Source organism: Falco biarmicus, chromosome 5, assembly GCF_023638135.1.
Source record: "Falco biarmicus isolate bFalBia1 chromosome 5, bFalBia1.pri, whole genome shotgun sequence".
NCBI lineage: Eukaryota > Metazoa > Chordata > Aves > Falconiformes > Falconidae > Falco > Falco biarmicus.
In genome coordinates, this window is record NC_079292.1 from 53,413,422 (window position 1) to 53,430,677 (window position 17,256).

At 35.0% G+C, this 17,256-nt stretch overlaps 1 protein-coding gene across 11 annotated transcripts in view; it reads left to right on the forward strand.

Moving 5' to 3' along the window:
• Positions 1 to 17,256, forward strand: part of PPFIA2 (PTPRF interacting protein alpha 2) — a 352,109-nt gene that overhangs the window by 272,444 nt on the left and 62,409 nt on the right. For all 11 annotated transcript variants that reach the window (XM_056341426.1, XM_056341429.1, XM_056341434.1 and 8 more), the window contains 3 exons: positions 10,919 to 11,140; positions 13,254 to 13,400; positions 15,310 to 15,444. In XM_056341426.1, coding sequence (XP_056197401.1) covers positions 10,919 to 11,140; positions 13,254 to 13,400; positions 15,310 to 15,444 — 504 coding nt within the window. The remainder of the gene's footprint in view (positions 1 to 10,918; positions 11,141 to 13,253; positions 13,401 to 15,309; positions 15,445 to 17,256) is intronic.

The following is a 17,256-nucleotide window of genomic DNA, read 5'->3' on the forward strand; positions in this document are numbered from 1 at the left end:
TTGCAGGCAAATGACTACACAAAGGCTAATGTTTTGGTTTGCAGAAAAGAAATTGTACATACCAGACACCAGCATCAGATTATTCATCCATCTAACTCATAACCCATTGTGCTGTTTCCTGTGTAAATTTGTCAGTATGATTCCTTCTGATTTTTATCAAAAAGCAATAAAAAAGTCCTTGTAACTGTATGAAGTAATGAGTTACTCGAGGAATCCAGTGTTTCTACTTTTATTTGCCATTTTGAAGTAGCAATCATTTTCATCTGTATCCAATCAATGATCATGGTCAGGAAGGAAATACTTTTCCACAGTGTTTGAAGGATAATTTGTCAAGATACTCCAAATATAAGATTTTCCATACTAAATAGTAACTAGCATATTTAAAGACACATCGGGATGCCTGAACCTGTGGCTGAATCTCATTCACCATTTACCATGTGTAATTGGAGCAAGAAATAGGAATGAGTCTCAGTTGCTGATAGGAAGCCCAGTATGCTCTCATTTCTGGCTATAAACTGTGTGCCTTTAAAGTGGTGCTTGCTGGATGCCCCAAAATAAGATGCTGTGAACAAATAGTTTGTTTTCAAATAAAGGCATTATTTCATACTTGTAATTATTTCATCTTCCACAAAAACAATGGAAATTTGATTTTTTAATTGGCAGACAGAATGTTTTTAAAAATGCTGATATGCAAATTGGGAAGGATTGAAGTTTCTTTGGAAAACATTAGATCTTCTGATGTTTGTATACCTTAAATGTCCACCATTAAAGTATTCTCTTCACTTATAATGATCTCTTTCTTTGACGCTCAAAATTCATTGTCTGTTTCTGGCCTGTATTGGAGGATTTTCCTCCATGAGTTCCATGCCACATCTTTTATTTCAAACATATAAGAAATCATTGCTATAATTCTTCTGAAGTTAGTGGAGCTTTACTAGAGATTAATTGGCCTGGGGAATGACTATTTTTATCCTCAAAATTGTTTTGTAAGCATAGGATCGTTCCTGCTTGACAAATCCAATTCTGCATGGATTTCTGTTACACCAAAGGCATGAAAGCTGAGCATTTAAGTAGGCTGTATCAGAATGTTTCTCCTTGGAAGTGCACTGTTTCTATTTTAAACTTTATTGCTGACGTTTGTAACTGCAACTTGTAAACACTAGTAAAATACAAAGCTTGTTTGTCCCTATTTGGTGCCCTTTTGTTTGGGTTTTGGTTTGTTGTTTGTTTTTTTTTTTTAATCTATCATGTCCCTGTGATACCTATACCCTGCTAATAAGGGAACTCTTCCTTATTCCAAGATCCATAATTGTACCATTAAAACTTGTTAACTAGTTTTGTGGTTTTACCTACTTTTTCTAACAAGTATACCACAGTGGTTCTACTACAGTAAGGGCAGTTATACCAGCATAGTTGTTCACTTCCCCTCAGAATAATAAACCAGAATATTTTAGGCACATGGAAACATATATATATACCAGGATAGGTAAAACAGTCTTGTAGTTCTGGTGCAATAAACAGCTTTCTTTCCTAAATTAATGCTGTGTTTTATGAGGAACTTGGAGCTGTATATAATGACTTCTTATATGTATTAAACAGCTGGGGGTGTTTTGCTTTATAGTATATCTCAGGAAGTCACCTTCAGCTTATTTAAGAGTCACATTTTTTCTTCTTACTTATAACACTAACATATTCCAATAATTAAATCAAATGCCAGTAGTTTACTAAAATCTGTTAAATCAGTGACAACAGTTATAGACATTGTATCCTGCAAGAGTAAAAAGTGTTTCGCCAAAGCAAACACCATGGCCTAAAATGTTCAGAGTGCAAATCAAATACAATTAAAATTAAATAATATAATAAAAAGTAACAGGTCTCCTTCAGAGCAATCATCAGAACCTGTTCCAGTTTTGGACTTGACTATTTTGGGATTTTCTGATAATTTTGTATGGTTACTAGAAAAATGCAGAAGAAAACCTTCCATTTCAGTTTTTACTTATGAATGTGTAACCCATGTGCTCCTTTGTTTTGGATTAATAGATTAAAAAGAATCTTTTGACTGACAGCATAGTGGAATGGCAGAGAAAGGAGCGAAGGCAGGACATATGGGGCCCTCATCAGAAGCACCAGTTTCAAAGAGAACTTAGCAAGGATTGAACACCAGCCATCAAAGGGGTGTTTGTAGCTTAGAGAGAATTTGCTGTAAGGGGGGGGGGGGGTATTTTGCTATTTACTGAGTGCAGTCAGAATGCATGATGTATAAGAAACAGTGGGAGACACGATCCTTGCCCCAGTGCATTCACATTCTGAATTAGAGAATTAACACACTTCAGACACAAAACACATTTGATAACCAGATGATGGGTCAGTTTCCAGGCAGTGCAGGTATCTTTCTGGCTTCCTAATCGTCTCTTTCTGAATTAATATTGATAAAGCTAATTAAAGAAGCATGTGCTGAGGGGCACTTAATGAAGATTGATGGCTTGACCCACCCAGGGAGGTGAGGAGTTTTCAGAGTGAGAGGAAATATGGTTAAAGGCTTCAGCTGGGATTAGAGGTCTTCATGAATCTAAGGAATAAGCCTAGGAGAATATGCAGTACTCTTTTTGAAAGACTCGGCAAATATTTTGTAAGTACAGTTCTGCTTAATAGTCTCATATGTCTGCATGACTATGAATATTTAGTCCTCAACACTGTAGCACAGGGATTTTATCGTTGAAGAGCTGCATTACTTGTACGTTACTTACAGGATAAATCAATAGATTCCTCAGTCAGATCTCTTAATTTTTCAATAAATCAACTCTTTGTTTCAGCTCTTTGTCTGTTTCATATAAATTCATCTTTCAGTCATACAGACTTCCTTTTTACCTAATAGAAACCCCATATACTTCTACATATCAAGCTGTTAAAACACTGCTTTAAAAGCCTTGTTACCTCCCCAGGGGAATTTTACACTTCAGGCACTGTGGTAGCTGACAGAATTGGCTGACTGACCTTTGCTGGATGATTTACTGCGAGGAGTCACCAGGCCACTCATTTTTAATAGCAGGCTGGTAAGACTTCTAAGAAAAAGGAGTTAGTCAAGGCAAATAGGGGTGGGATTTGCATGTATAATTTGGTTTGGGCAGCTAACTAGCCCTTATAATAAAGAAGCAGTACCTGATTTCTCTCTCCTGTGCAAGATCTCAGAAATTCTTCTAATAGTGTAAAAGAAAAATAGTCAGGTATTCTGGAAGAGACCAGCAACAAGAAGAAAAATGTCCACCCATCAAGTAAACCTTGCCCCCCCTCCCATTCTGCAAAATAACTAAAATGTGACAGGTGATTACAGGCATTGGAAGGAAGAGTAAGAGCTGAAGGCTGATCAGGAAGCAAACTTACACCAGATCTTTAAAGTAGTAATATAAGGTGGAGTCCTTTGATGGCTTGGTAGAAAAAGCAAGAAAGTGAGGAGATTTGGAGAGAAAAGTGCTGGAGAAGGTAGTTCTTTTTATATCAGTATTGGGATGGGGAAGAAATATTTCAGTGGAGAGAGAACGTTGGCTTTGATAGTTGCTTAGAGTTTGAAGAAAAATCAGAGTAAATTAAGAGGAAACCTCTAATGATTATGAGATCGTTGCCTGACACAGAACAAAAGATGTAGAACAACCTAGAGAAGTAGCATAGCCATCAAACATAATGAGGCAACCAGCCACTTGGACATGACTGTGACAGCTTAGGTGTAATGGTATTATTTTTGGCATAGCTTTTCAAACTGTGTTTTCCGTGCTGATTATATGAATGATGATCATACCGCTTTTGCTTGTTTAGTTGTCACTTGTGATTGGGCTATTGCATAGCTATGTACTTGTTAATATCATCTACTTTCTCTTAAAACTTTGGCATGGGGCATTTGGAAGGAATAGGAGTAGGATTATAAACTGTAGTAAAAAGCATCTCTTGGTAACTTGTTCATTTATTTTTTACATCTTAAACAACATCAGCAACCATTACTTTTTGCAGCATTACATTTATCCTTACTCTCATAGAGTCAAGTGTTATGTATAATTTAGCTTCCTTTGGTGATTATTTTACTTTCCTTTTAGTGTTTCTGTAATACGATATTCAGACAAGTTTATTTGACCTGAGAAATATACAGTATTTCTGTCTTTCCCTTGATGATCTAGCCTTCATGGCCAGCTTTTCTAAGTCAGAAGGAACATCTCCACCACTACAGAGCTAAAAATAAACTTTTTTCCCTGGGATTTGGGACAAAATTTGCCAATTTGTCTGCCAAACTGTTTTAAAAGCTTTAAAACAAACAAACAACACCCTCTTTTGAACTTTATATGGCATTTATTTCCTACTCTTCCTCATGTTCAATTTTTTATATATGTATTATTTGTAGGAATTATCTGGCTTCAAAGAGAGTCTAAACATAACTTAGGTTTGAAAACTGGCACTACTACTGATCCTGTTATATTTCCAAAATATTTCCAAAGTGATTTATATCACTGAAATTCTGTATATTGCATATGAAGTACAGGAAAGCTTTCATATCTCAGCTGCCACATAGGCAGTTGTCTGAGCAAAAGTCAGAGCAACTAAACAAATGCAACCATATTTTATAAAGCAACAGCTGGCATCTGCCTTAGTAGAAGATGAAGGGAGAAGTCTCACAAAATGAAGTGAGTCAGTGATGTTTCTGTAGCTTGAGATGCCATCCTAGAATAACAGGGAGTGAAAAAGGGGTATCTTGAAGTTCAGTCACCATGAGCGTTAGGGTCACAGGCTTATGGCAGATATGAGGATATGTCATATCTGGAGGCAGGTAACAGTATGTTCCCGTCTCCAATAGCTTCTGCAGCAATGACATTCTTTTATTTGGAAACAATTCTGTCTAATTTTTATAGCCTTTTCTAAATATTGCGATTTTTCTGAAAACAACTCCTTGCTGTAACTTAGCTTGTATCCATTGCTTTATTTTTTATGTATGCTTTAGATCATTGCTTTCCTGTACAACTTCATACTGGCCAAAAAAAAAAAAAAAAAAATGCCCGGATTAGGCATGTTGTAAGGTTCAGAGAGAACCTGCATAAACTTGTGTTCTTTGATTAAATGTATTTACAATATTTATATGGACAAATAAACCATCACATATTTAGTAAATGAACTTACTATATGCAGAACTTTGAAAAGCCATTTTAATATTAGATTTTCTGTTGCATGTCAAGAAAAAATATGTATAATCAAAAGGATGTTTTTAACAAAGGTATTCATGTTTTTAAAGATAACTTGATTCTGACATAACTCTAGTATAACATGGTGCTAGCAGTCTTCTGGGCTATGCTATTTGCCAAAGGTAGCCAGCCAAACTTACACAGACAGTTGCTTTGAACATTAGTAGATCCTGAGAGAAATTTGTTCAGAATGAACTCTCAAAAACCACAATGACATTATACTGACTTGAGAACATGGTGAGGACCTCAATTTTGACACTAGGGATTTATTGTGCAATGAACTTGCCAGTACTCCTTTAAAAAAGAATTTAGGGAGTGCCTTAGTAAAGAGTAGGCATAAGGCACATACTTCTAGGGTTTAAAAAAAGACAAACCACACACACAAAAAAAAGAACTAGGACCCAGTCCTTATAACATAAAAATACCACTTTGTTCTATGAATTCTAAAAGACTGGACATCTGAATTTTAAGATTACTATCAATTATTCAAAGTTACCTTATGGTTAGACGGAGCTTAACTTAGTCCTCAGGCATGGAAATGCTTATGCACAAGGGCATCACTTGAATTGCCTGCACTCTTACTACCACAGGCTGAGACACTGATGTGGAACTCTATCAAATAAATGAGTTCTGTCTCCACTGCTGATTGTTCAGAGGTAACCCCATGACATTCCCCCCCTACCACCGCCACCATTGTCAGGTGGTATCAGGTTAAGTTTTGGCACAAAATACATAACTGAGTACTGGTTGATAGTACTTAAACCAAACATATGTGTGTCAGATGTTTGACACGCTTGGAGATTTTGCTGTACTTGGGTTTTGCCTTTATAAAATTAGGTTCCTGTGTATATTTTGCCACGTATGCAGTTCACTGTGAGGTTCTTCCTACAAAATAAAATAGACAAGTACTTTGCAATCAGTATCCTGGGACAGTTGTACAATTTCTTTGCCTACGGCTGTAGTCCAGTGCCCTTACTTTTTTTTTTTTTTTTTTTTTTTTTTTTTTTTTTTCACTTAAGCGTACCTCCACTCAGTCTGCCTTCAGTATTATTGCTAAGGATTAACTGAAAAGGCTATATGAAATGGAATAACAGAAGCTACAATATTCTGGGTTAGTCTTGTTTATACTCTCTCCTGGTGTTCCTTTTACCATCGTTCTTGTTTTTTACTAGTAAACCAGTCCACCACTGGTTTTCCTTTGATTATTTCATAGGGGAGAGAAGCAATGATCTAGGGCAGATTTATTGCTATGTGTAATGCTCCAGTTTGTGACCTTCTCCCTGCTGATTCTCCTATACAAGCAGCAGATAGCCTTACTGCTGTGCTTTTTGTATCTTGAAAGAAAGAAAATCTGATACCAGGGATGCTGGTTGCATTTTCATACTGTTCAGTGTTAGGGAACATGAACATTTATTTCCCTCCTCCATTTCCATGGACCATAAGCAGTTCAAAGACTTTTATTTTTATTTTTCCCCCACCCAGGCATTTCTTGTTTAATCCACATTACCCTTTATGGCACTTGGTCCTACAGGGTATTTTTTGAAGTTTGATTTCCTCTGCAGTATGCTGCCTCTGTTACAGTTAGTACCATCACTGTCATCAGATTTACTTGATGATTATTTCATCTGTTTCTCCTCCTAGTGTATTTTGCTGTACTTCAGTAAACATAAAAGCTTTCTTTATCAAGTAAGGGTATGTCTGAAGCCCTTAGTACAGACTGCAATTTCTCAGTTATTCATCTGGCGTATGGTGATATACCACAAAAGAAAAAAGCAGCCCTCCAAAAACCCACAGCAGGCCTTCCTAGTGCTGTTGCTCTTTCCCTTGTTATTGCCACTGATGAGAAAACAAAGTGCTACATGGCTAGGTGCAGATGTAGTTGCTCATTTACCTTTGTTCTGAACTAGTCCAAAAAAACCCAAAACAAAAAACCAAACAGACAAAACTACCAAAGAAAACTTCTGAGGTTGTATTAGGTCTTTCAAGGTGATGCCAACCAGATTTCTCATCTGGCTGAAAAACCCAGGGAAGGGGGTAGTGGGAGAGGGCAGAGACCCTTACAGTGTGTGTAGCAGGCATGCACATGTTGCAGCTACGTGTACCTATTGTGTCTGTAGAAAGCAAAAATGGTTAAGTCAAGAATATATGATGATACCATTGCTGCAGCATCAAGGTCTAAGTAAGTAAATGTGATAGAAACAGATGGGCTGTCTTTTATTAGATAAACTAATTAGAAAAAAAAAAGCATTGGAGCATGTGAGCTATTTGCTTTTTGCCACGTTTCTTTTTTCAACAAAAAATAGCCATTGCTAGTAGATATTTTTATGTGAAATCAGTGAAATTAAGGAATGTGGCCATATGCACCTTTTTCATGAACACGTTTGATAGACAGCATAATGAAATTTTTTGAAAACTTCATCTGGATGACTAACTTGTAAGCCAGATCTGGGCAACATGTAAATTATTTTTTTTCTCTGCTAGAATGTTTCAGTTGGTTAGAAAGTTTTCTTTATTGTCCTGCCCTCCTTTAAAGACTTTCCAATTGTTTCAGTTCACTTTCGGTATTCCCCCTGCCCCTCTACTAATCTGATACAATAACTTGTCTAAATTGGGTATTTTGGGTAGTGTAGGGATATAACAGTTGGGAATGTCTACTTTGAAACTTTTTTAGTGCATGCCCTTTTGAGAAGTTTTCCCTTAGTGCTTCAGGTAGTAATTAACAGAGATCTATTCAAAGCTTAGACTTCATTATTATAAGCATTTGTCTAACTGTTTATTTACAAATGGATCACAATTAATATACAGCATCATCAACAGGAAAGTCTTTGAGTACCAGGAAATATTTCAGCACTAAAAATTCAATAAGATTAAAAAAAAATACTATTCAGCCAGTAAAAAAATATAAAAAAATAATAAAATAAAGATAGATAAGGGACATGAACATTCTACACAAAATCAATAATAGAAAAGATGCTGCAGTTCTGTCCCACAACTTATTCTGTAGGGAATTCCTCTCGGGCAGGGGATGTTCCTGCTCCTTTCACTAATTCAGAAAATGTGTTTGAATCAGCATTGTCTACAGAATGTCTTTTGCTGCAACCAGCATAGCGTATTTTCACATTCTTATTCAAGTTTTTTTGTTTGGAAGGGAAAGTATGACCACAAAACTGTTGGTTAAAACCCTCCTGGGAACCTGAGGTATGTTATATGAGATAGTTCTTGAATTAATGCTTAATAACTTCCTATCTGTGGTCTTCTGGAGTGATTACTTCACAAGATGTACCCATATAATGGATATATTGTAAAACAATATCAAAGCATTAAAATAGACAAAATGTCAGTTAAAATTCCTAGGTAAACTTTTAAAGTATGGTTCCAGCTTCCCAAAATACCAAATTTCAAGCTGATCTTTGTATTTTTAATTGTATTTTTAAAGAAAACCTGGTTTTATTCCAATCATACTAAGAAAAATTAAAATGTCATTTTTGGTAAGTTAGAAATTTTAAATACAAACCAGCTCTAGATAAGAATACAGGAATAAGGTAAAGCAAAAGTGAACAATGGCTAGAATTAAAGCAGCTTGTACAAAGAGCTCATCAAAGAATTATGAGGGAAGTTTATGTGCATAAATCAAAATATATTGTGCATAAAACAAAATATATACATGCATAATTGGCAATCATAGCATTTGTCTAGTAGTGTGAGATTAATTCTAATTAATTTTTATTTGTTTTTCCAGGAACCTCAGATATGAATTAAATTATAAAATAATATATCTTTCACATTTAATTTCTATGTGTTTCGGTTATTAGTATCTTATGAAAAAAGTTTTGTTAATGAAAAGAAAATATTTCTCTGCCACTGAACATACTTTTAGATATCACAGCTTGCCATTTCAGAATAACCATGTTTTATAGCACATAAGGTACATGATCACATGCCATTTATTGTTTTTCAGATTTGGTATTTGCTTATTATAACTTTACAGCAATTCCTGGACCACTGTTTCAACAGTTGTAGGGCAAATGCAATGCGAGATAAAATTTGTTCATCTGGGACAACTGCTAAAATTGCTGTATGAGATTAAAAATGTAAAATAGATAATAGTTATCATAGATAAAAGAGTTTCTTAAATTTACACAATGGAATAAACTATGATGGTTAAATGTTTTCTCCTATTTGAGTACTATTTTGTTTACATGAATGACTGCTGTATATTAATGGGGTTTTGATTCAAGTAGATTAACTATACACTTTCCAAACAAAAAACTGAGTACAAACAATTTTTTAAATTACTATTGTCATTTTACCATGGTTTCTTGAAAGTAGATTAATGATGGTTCTGTAGCTATCATAAAATGTCAAGATAATATAATTAACTAGTATAAAGAAAGCAATTTTGGAACTGAGTTATTTGATGTAATGAATTTTTAGAGTAAAATAATTTTATTCAATGATCTGCAGAGAGGCAGGTGGTCTGGATCTGGGTTCATTTTATGGCTGATTGGGGAAAGAATGTTGTTAAAGCCATTAAGCAAAGTAATATTCTTTGAATTTGCTAGAAGATTTTGGTATAAATATATTTAGACAATAATAGCACAGAAGTGCTAATTAAAGCAAGCTTGGTTTCCTCTCAGATCTTGCTAGGAATATTTCATATGTACATTGCTATACAACCTACCATCTGAAGGATAACAATCCCCTTTTAGGACCAGTATTCCTCTATGATGCTCTTTGAGGTCCATAACCTATTTAAAATGACAGTTACAGCGAAATACTTTGTTCCCATACTGCATAATATAAATTTAACTCACGAAATTGCACCTAACCAAGAGAATTAATGACAGGTTGGACTACTTTGATGTTATTTTTTCATGTTATAGGTCAAAATCCAATCATTTTGATTTTTCTTGTTCTTTTTGCCTATTTTTTTACATGAAATCTTTGCGTTTATATGAAGCCTCTGCTGAAAAAGGATAGTGTGAGTATTATCATGACACGATGCCAGCAAGTCTGGCTAGTGAACTCACTTCTTTCCTGAAATAATTTATTTGCAATATAAATCATATTCCTGAGATTATATTCCAAATGCAATGTGAGTTCTGGACTCTTGATTATTTTATTTTTTTTTCTTTATTACTGTAGTCATACCAGGGCTTTCAGCAGCACACAAATTACTTCAGCAGACCTTACTTCTAATGTAGACCTAACCAGTATGTTGTCCAGTCTCCAAGCACTTTCTGGTGCAAATTGGAGAATTTGTGATTTTTTTAGTGTTGCTTCCTGTCTACAGCGTGGCCTGTGTTGCAAACAAAATATATTTTGATGAAGTTTAAATGCTGTGTAAGTTTAGCTAAGATGTATGCATGCAATTTGGTGCTTTTTAGAAGTAGTATTGCTGCCATTTCTACTTGAATAATCATAACGTCAAACTAAAGCTATTTTTGTGTGTTATTTTGCTCTTAATGCAAACCTTTACTTCTCTGTGTGATGATGCATTCTGGAATTCCTTGATATGAATGAATACTAATCTTTTGCAATTTTTTTATAACTACACCTGTCTTATCTACCATGAAAATGAATGTGCTTTTCCCTTCCTACCTAGTTGCTTTTGCAATTTTTACAATAATCTTTGGTTTAGAAATTCTCTAAGTAGGGTCCATGTTTAAAGATAAGTAATGTCACTTCTCTATTAACAGCGCCTATCAAATGGCTCCATAGACTCAAATGACGAAGCCAGTCAAGTTGTTGAACTTCAGGAACTACTGGAAAAGCAAAACTATGAAATGGCACAGATGAAGGAGCGTTTGGCGGCACTGTCTTCCCGGGTGGGAGAGGTAGAACAGGAAGCAGAGACTGCCAGGAAGGAGCTCATTAAAACAGAGGAAATGAACAGTAAATACCAGAGAGACATTAGAGAGGTAAGGAGTTCACTACACTCGCCTTGTATTTCTGGACTTGTTCCTGTGGTACCCACTACAAACTGATAGAGGCCAATGAATATAAGCAGCAAAAGTTGAGCACTGATAAAAGCCCTTGTACATAGGAAACACAAAATTTACATTAAGAAATAGTACTAGAAATCTCTTTATAAAACCATGTTCAGAAAAATGGATGTGTATATGTACTGATAGGGGGAAAGCCAAATCCTTTGTGGTTTAGCATTACTAGAGTGCATTCTGGCAAGTTTCCAGCTGTTTCAGATTTTTAAGATGGACTCTCAAATAGAGATTCTGGTCATGTAGGTAGTCTAAAAATGTAGGTAGTGAAAAAAGTACATTTTTAAAACTCCTGGGCTGTTTTATAAAGCAATGTTGTTTATATGATCAATTATAATATTTACTCTTGTGTGATAACTTCATTACTCCTGTTATAATGCGTTATTCCCTTCTTTCAAAAAATGCAAATATAATTCAATTTTCATTTTCTTTCCTCCTCTTAAATTTGTGGTGCTCTTTAATACCTTCCAGAGGACCCTCTTTTCCATGGATGTTCTCAATATGTGTGGGTGGTTGGCTTCTAGAATCTATTTTAGTTTTCTGAAATTAGAGTAATTATCTTCCTGTTACACTGCTTCCTACAATACAGATATTTCATATGTATTTATATATGTGTGTATGTGTATATAGATGCATTTGTATGTATGTATTTAACCTCTTATTTATAGCATTCTGGAAGCGAAGTTCCTTCAGAAGTTCTGATGCATGACACAGTCTAAGTGTCTTCACACCTTTTGTATTCTGACTCTTTTGAGTATTGTATCATTGTTACATGGTTACAAAGAATAGTTTGCTCTGTTTCTCCTTTTCCACCAATGCCACATTATAGCACTAGGGGTCTCTAACCACTGTCTTTTACCATTTGAAAATACTGCTGTCTCAGGGACGCTTGATTGCCATTTGCTGTTTTTCTCTTAAATAACACATTACACCAGCTACAGGCTTATTTGCTTTCAGCCCATTGCTTCCTAAGCAAAGTGGCTGCTAATACATTTACATCTAGAATAATTACCAAATGTCAGTGCAAAATCTGCTGCGAAAGGTATTTGTAAACGTGGAAGTATCTGTCTTTGTTATTTCACATTGCCACAAAAGATAAGTCTTCCCAATGCAGAAAATGAAATACGTGCACCAAGAGGTAGTTTAGCATTGTGTAACCGGATAAGTTACTGTATTTTTGTGTGTGTGCTTTTAATTAATTACATACATAATTACTTTTTTTTATGTGTTTTTTTGATGAACAGCAAGACATGCTCATCAGTAAATGTTTTCATTGTGAAAGATTACATGGCAACATGTAAGTCTCCTCAAGAGCCAGGCACAAATTCAAAACTATATAAAATTTTCTACTTTTGCTGATATTAATTGAAGATAGATAAACAATATAATAGACTAATTGATAATCTACTAAATTACAGCTATTGACTTCACTGAGGCCAGCTTGTAATACTTGAACAAAACCAGCTCAAGATTTTAAAGAAATTCTATCCATAACATATATGGATAACATACCCATATTTTATGGTTATGTTATGTACCCAACATTGTAGTCACTTGTTTTCCTGAAATTTCAGGACATTTTACACGTTGTCTATTACATGTACTTCAGCAAAAAAATTTTAGCAGGATCCAGGAATAAGAGTAGAAATGTGCATACACTTTATTTTCCCCACATCAGTGCAGTATGTTTCTACTATCATGTAACTATATCAGGTTTTCTATTTTCTGATCAAGGGTGCTGTTGTTTAAGAAGCAAGAAAGTAAATGTGAGCTGCATTCACTATGGTTTTTTTGCAATACAAAATATAGGAACTAGAAAAATATAAAAAAGGTGAGGGTTGTTTCTGTTTGCTCTATTTAACTACTACTGCTTTAAATCTCATAGTTGCAAGAAATCCCAGATAAAATATATTATCTTTAAAACAGAAAAAAATACTGCTAAGCATGCCTTACATCCCTGTCTACTGTTAGCATGAAAATTAAACTGGTATAAAATTATGTAGCATGGTTCTTGATAGTTTTTTTGTCACATTAGGCAATGGCACAAAAGGAAGATATGGAAGAAAGAATAACTACTCTGGAGAAACGCTACCTCAGTGCTCAGAGAGAATCCACCTCCATACATGACATGAACGATAAACTGGAAAATGAACTGGCAAACAAAGAAGCCATCCTACGTCAGGTACGGTATCTGCATTAGTTGGTTGCTTTCTTCATACACAATGAAAATTAATGCAAGAAAAAAAGGGGGAAGATCTACAGTAGGAGGTTTCTATTAATCTGCTTAATTTTGATCAACAGATACATTAATCTAAAAAAGAAACCCTAAGTTGTTCAGTGTCTCTAAGCTTCATATCAGCTACTGCAACAGTGAATACCAAATTAATGTGTATTCCAACATTAGAAAATAAGCATTTTCTGATAGTGTCTTGCATAAATGCACAGTCACATCCCCTAAGTGAAGGATTATCTTTGCTTCTTGCATAACAATTTTCTGATTATTTTTTTTTAATTTTCAATAATAGTATTAAACAGAAGAAATTCCCTTCTGCAGGAAAGATCAAAATTTGTATACAATATATTCTAATGATTTCACATATTAGTAGTGTGTAAGTAAAATTTTACAAAGCTAAACTATCTGTGAATATGTTTTAAAAAAAGAGCTTAACATGACTGTGTAGCTTTCGTGGTACTTGGTTTCCACAGTGATTCCAAAAGCTGAAGTGTAAAGTGAACAGAAAACACTGCTTTGTAATTTGAAGAACACAATGAAAACTGAAAGCTAACATGAAACCAATTTAATTCAAACTGTAAAAGATGAAATTGCTCCTCACTGTCAGTATCAGACTACTGTATTTTTTTTCCTGTGGTGTCTTCAGATATAAAATGCTATATGGGAAATAAGCCTGTATGAACTGATAATCTCTGCTTCTATGACTGTATGCAGATATATTTATGCACCCATGCACACTCCCTCTGTATGTGTGTATATACACGCACATGGCTATCTCCTCAGGGAAATTAGAGCATCAGAACTCAAACTCGTCAGCTTCCTTTGATTATTTTAAGTGGTATCTTCAATTGTTGGAGGCAGGGGGGAACAAACCACACCCAATAATGGAAAAGTAAGGTCCTGAGTCTGAGGTTTTTATTGCTGCCAGTGTAAGTCGTGCTATGCTGCAGAGGTCTCCTACTCAAAGCAGTGATCGATAGAACTATGCTTAGAATATATACAGGCAGGCTTAAAGTTGATTTGCAGCACTGTGATGTGAAAAGCCTACCTCTTCATGCTTTTGAAGGATTAAGAAAGACTCTAAAAGCACACTCCTTTTTCATTGTGTCTTCTGTTACCGGGAATGGACAGGAAAGCATGAAATCCTTATCAAGCCATTAAAAAACTCTTAATCATGTGGTGTATCTCAGTAGGCCAGAGAATACTGCAGTTATTGAAAGTCCTCCTGTTTCTCTTTAATGGTTATGACAGATTAATCAATTTCACCTTTGTGAACCTACAATTACATCTCATTTCACAATGAACAATACCACTGCAACCTTAAGCAAATAGCAGCCAGGTTGTGATCATGAATAAAATGTCAGTTTTAATATTTCCTAATGTATTATTGGCATTTGGCAATTTGCTCAGAAACTTTGCTGGGAATTCCATCATTTTGGAATTGTACTTATTCCCATTTTAGCTCATACATAAACTTTTCTGTGAGTGGACTCAATATTTCCATTTAGAAAATTCCCATTTTACTGAGCACCAATACTTTTATTTTCTTCAGATAAATAAATTGATCAGAGGAGCTTTCTGTTCGTCTTCATTAGTTCCATTTTACACTCATTTTCTTTACCTTCATTTGATCCTTGAGCCTCAATTCACTCATCATTAGGAAGGCTGGCAGCCTACACTGTTCCATGCTTGAGTTAATAGCTCTCCAATAGTTCTTCCAGGTTGTGGAGTATCTGTGCCCATGTAATGAGTTTTGATTGCTTCCCCAATACCAAAGAAACTGAAGGAAAATCCTCATTCTGATCTTGTTTGGGTTTTGGGGTTTTTTAATACCTGTTTATCTGTCTTTGGCATTCAGCTGGAAGACAAAAACAGACAGCTGCAAGAGCGACTAGAGCTGGCTGAGCAGAAGCTGCAGCAGACGATGAGGAAGGCTGAAACCTTACCCGAAGTGGAGGCTGAACTGGCTCAGAGAATTGCAGCTCTGACTAAGGTACTGCCCTGAGGAATAGGTTCACTTCAGAAGCCCCATTGTTTAACATTGATTTGCATCCCAATTCCTCATCTCAAGGACGAAAGGAAAAAAGTAGTATCAAGCTGATTTGAAAGAAGAAAATGTTTCCTCATAAGTATGTGCCACAAGTTTAATCAGGAATGGTCTCAATGCCATGCTTGTAATTCTTAGCATTTTGGTAACAGGAAAAGTAGTTGTCTATAAGTTAGCCTAGACTATATTTACAGAGGAGTCATATATGTCCAATAGACATGAGCATTATTTATCCTAGGAGGATTCCTTTTACTGTGTAACAGTTTCTAGTTTAAGGGGAAAGGAGTGGGGGGAACTCCCATTCCTACACTCACTTAATTCTTCTGGACAATTTCATACACCATGTATATTAAACAGCAATGATTTTCCTTCCAGTAAGTACTTTTAAATCAAATCTTAGTGCCTGCTGGGATCATTTGTACCACACAAATGAAGCCAACTTGCAGTGCATACTTACAAGGTTTGTTTTGAATGATTCTTTGTATCAGGTGTCTGCAAAGACAAATGTGAAACTTTGAGAGGACTTCAAATCATTTTTTCTGATTAATTTATTACATGGCAGCTTTCTTGCAGAAAAACAAGAAGATAAAAACAAATTTCCAGTTGTGTGGTTTTCATATTTGGTCTCTAATACTTTCAGGTTTGCACGTAGTTAGCACTATAGCTCAGGTACTGTCAGCTTCATAAAGACATATAACAACAATACATTTATTCTTTGTCTATTAAAATCCAACAAATAAAGAAAAATGCATTTAAGAGATTGTATTACATATCATTCTGATCTATCTAAGCTTTCCTTTCTCTATTGCCAAGGAGAATTTCTAGCTATTTATGTGCGTAGCTATTTTTAAATATGATGGATTTTTTTAAATTCTCATGTTTTTCTATTTATAGTGAAGCCTTAAGTGCTGAGCAGCTCATTAATAAAGTCTGGGTTATAAATAATTTAGTTAAGAAGTATAACGAAAGAAAGAAAGAAAGAAAAAGAGAGGCTTTGGGGGGATTTGGGTTATGGGGTTTTTTTATTTTATTAAGGCAAGGTAATCAAGATTTTGTGCTGTCCACTTTAGGTTCATATGAATGGGTGGGAATGTGAAAGAGATACTGAAAATGGTGGGGGAAAAGAAGAATCAGCAAAAGTACAACAAAGTATCTATAATGCCAAACAAATATTGCATTTTATTAAAACCTGAGGTGCACATAAGAGCAATCCCTTGGCATTTTAACATATTTTTTTCAGTTTTTTCTTATTCTACAAATAATCACATATTCTAATGCCCTCAGTAGCTTGAAAATATTGTTTTCTATTTTAAGAGGATTTTTCCTGAATAATTTCTCCAGCAATTAGGCACCAGTAAGTATTTTGCAGTCTCAAGCATGTCTTTTCTTGCAACTGCATTTTTCCTTGAACATGTATTAATGAAAAATATTGAAAGCAGAAATCCCATTTCTACCATGCAGAGCACTCAGGGACTTCCATGAGATACTGTTGTTACTGTGACCATAAAGCTACAGTATACATCTCTGTTTGTCTTCTTACATTATTTCATGGGATGTGGTTAGAGAGTTGTGAACAGAGCTGACTGTCTACCCCATTTTACTTTGATGTACTTTATCAAAGTTTTTGCCAAGTGGGAAACTCTAAGAAGTATATTACACTGTAATGCCAGTCTGTTCACTTCTCTGTGATTGCGTTAAAAACTGAATAAATTTATTTTATTTAAAATTGTATCTTCTTGGAATACATGACATGAAGAA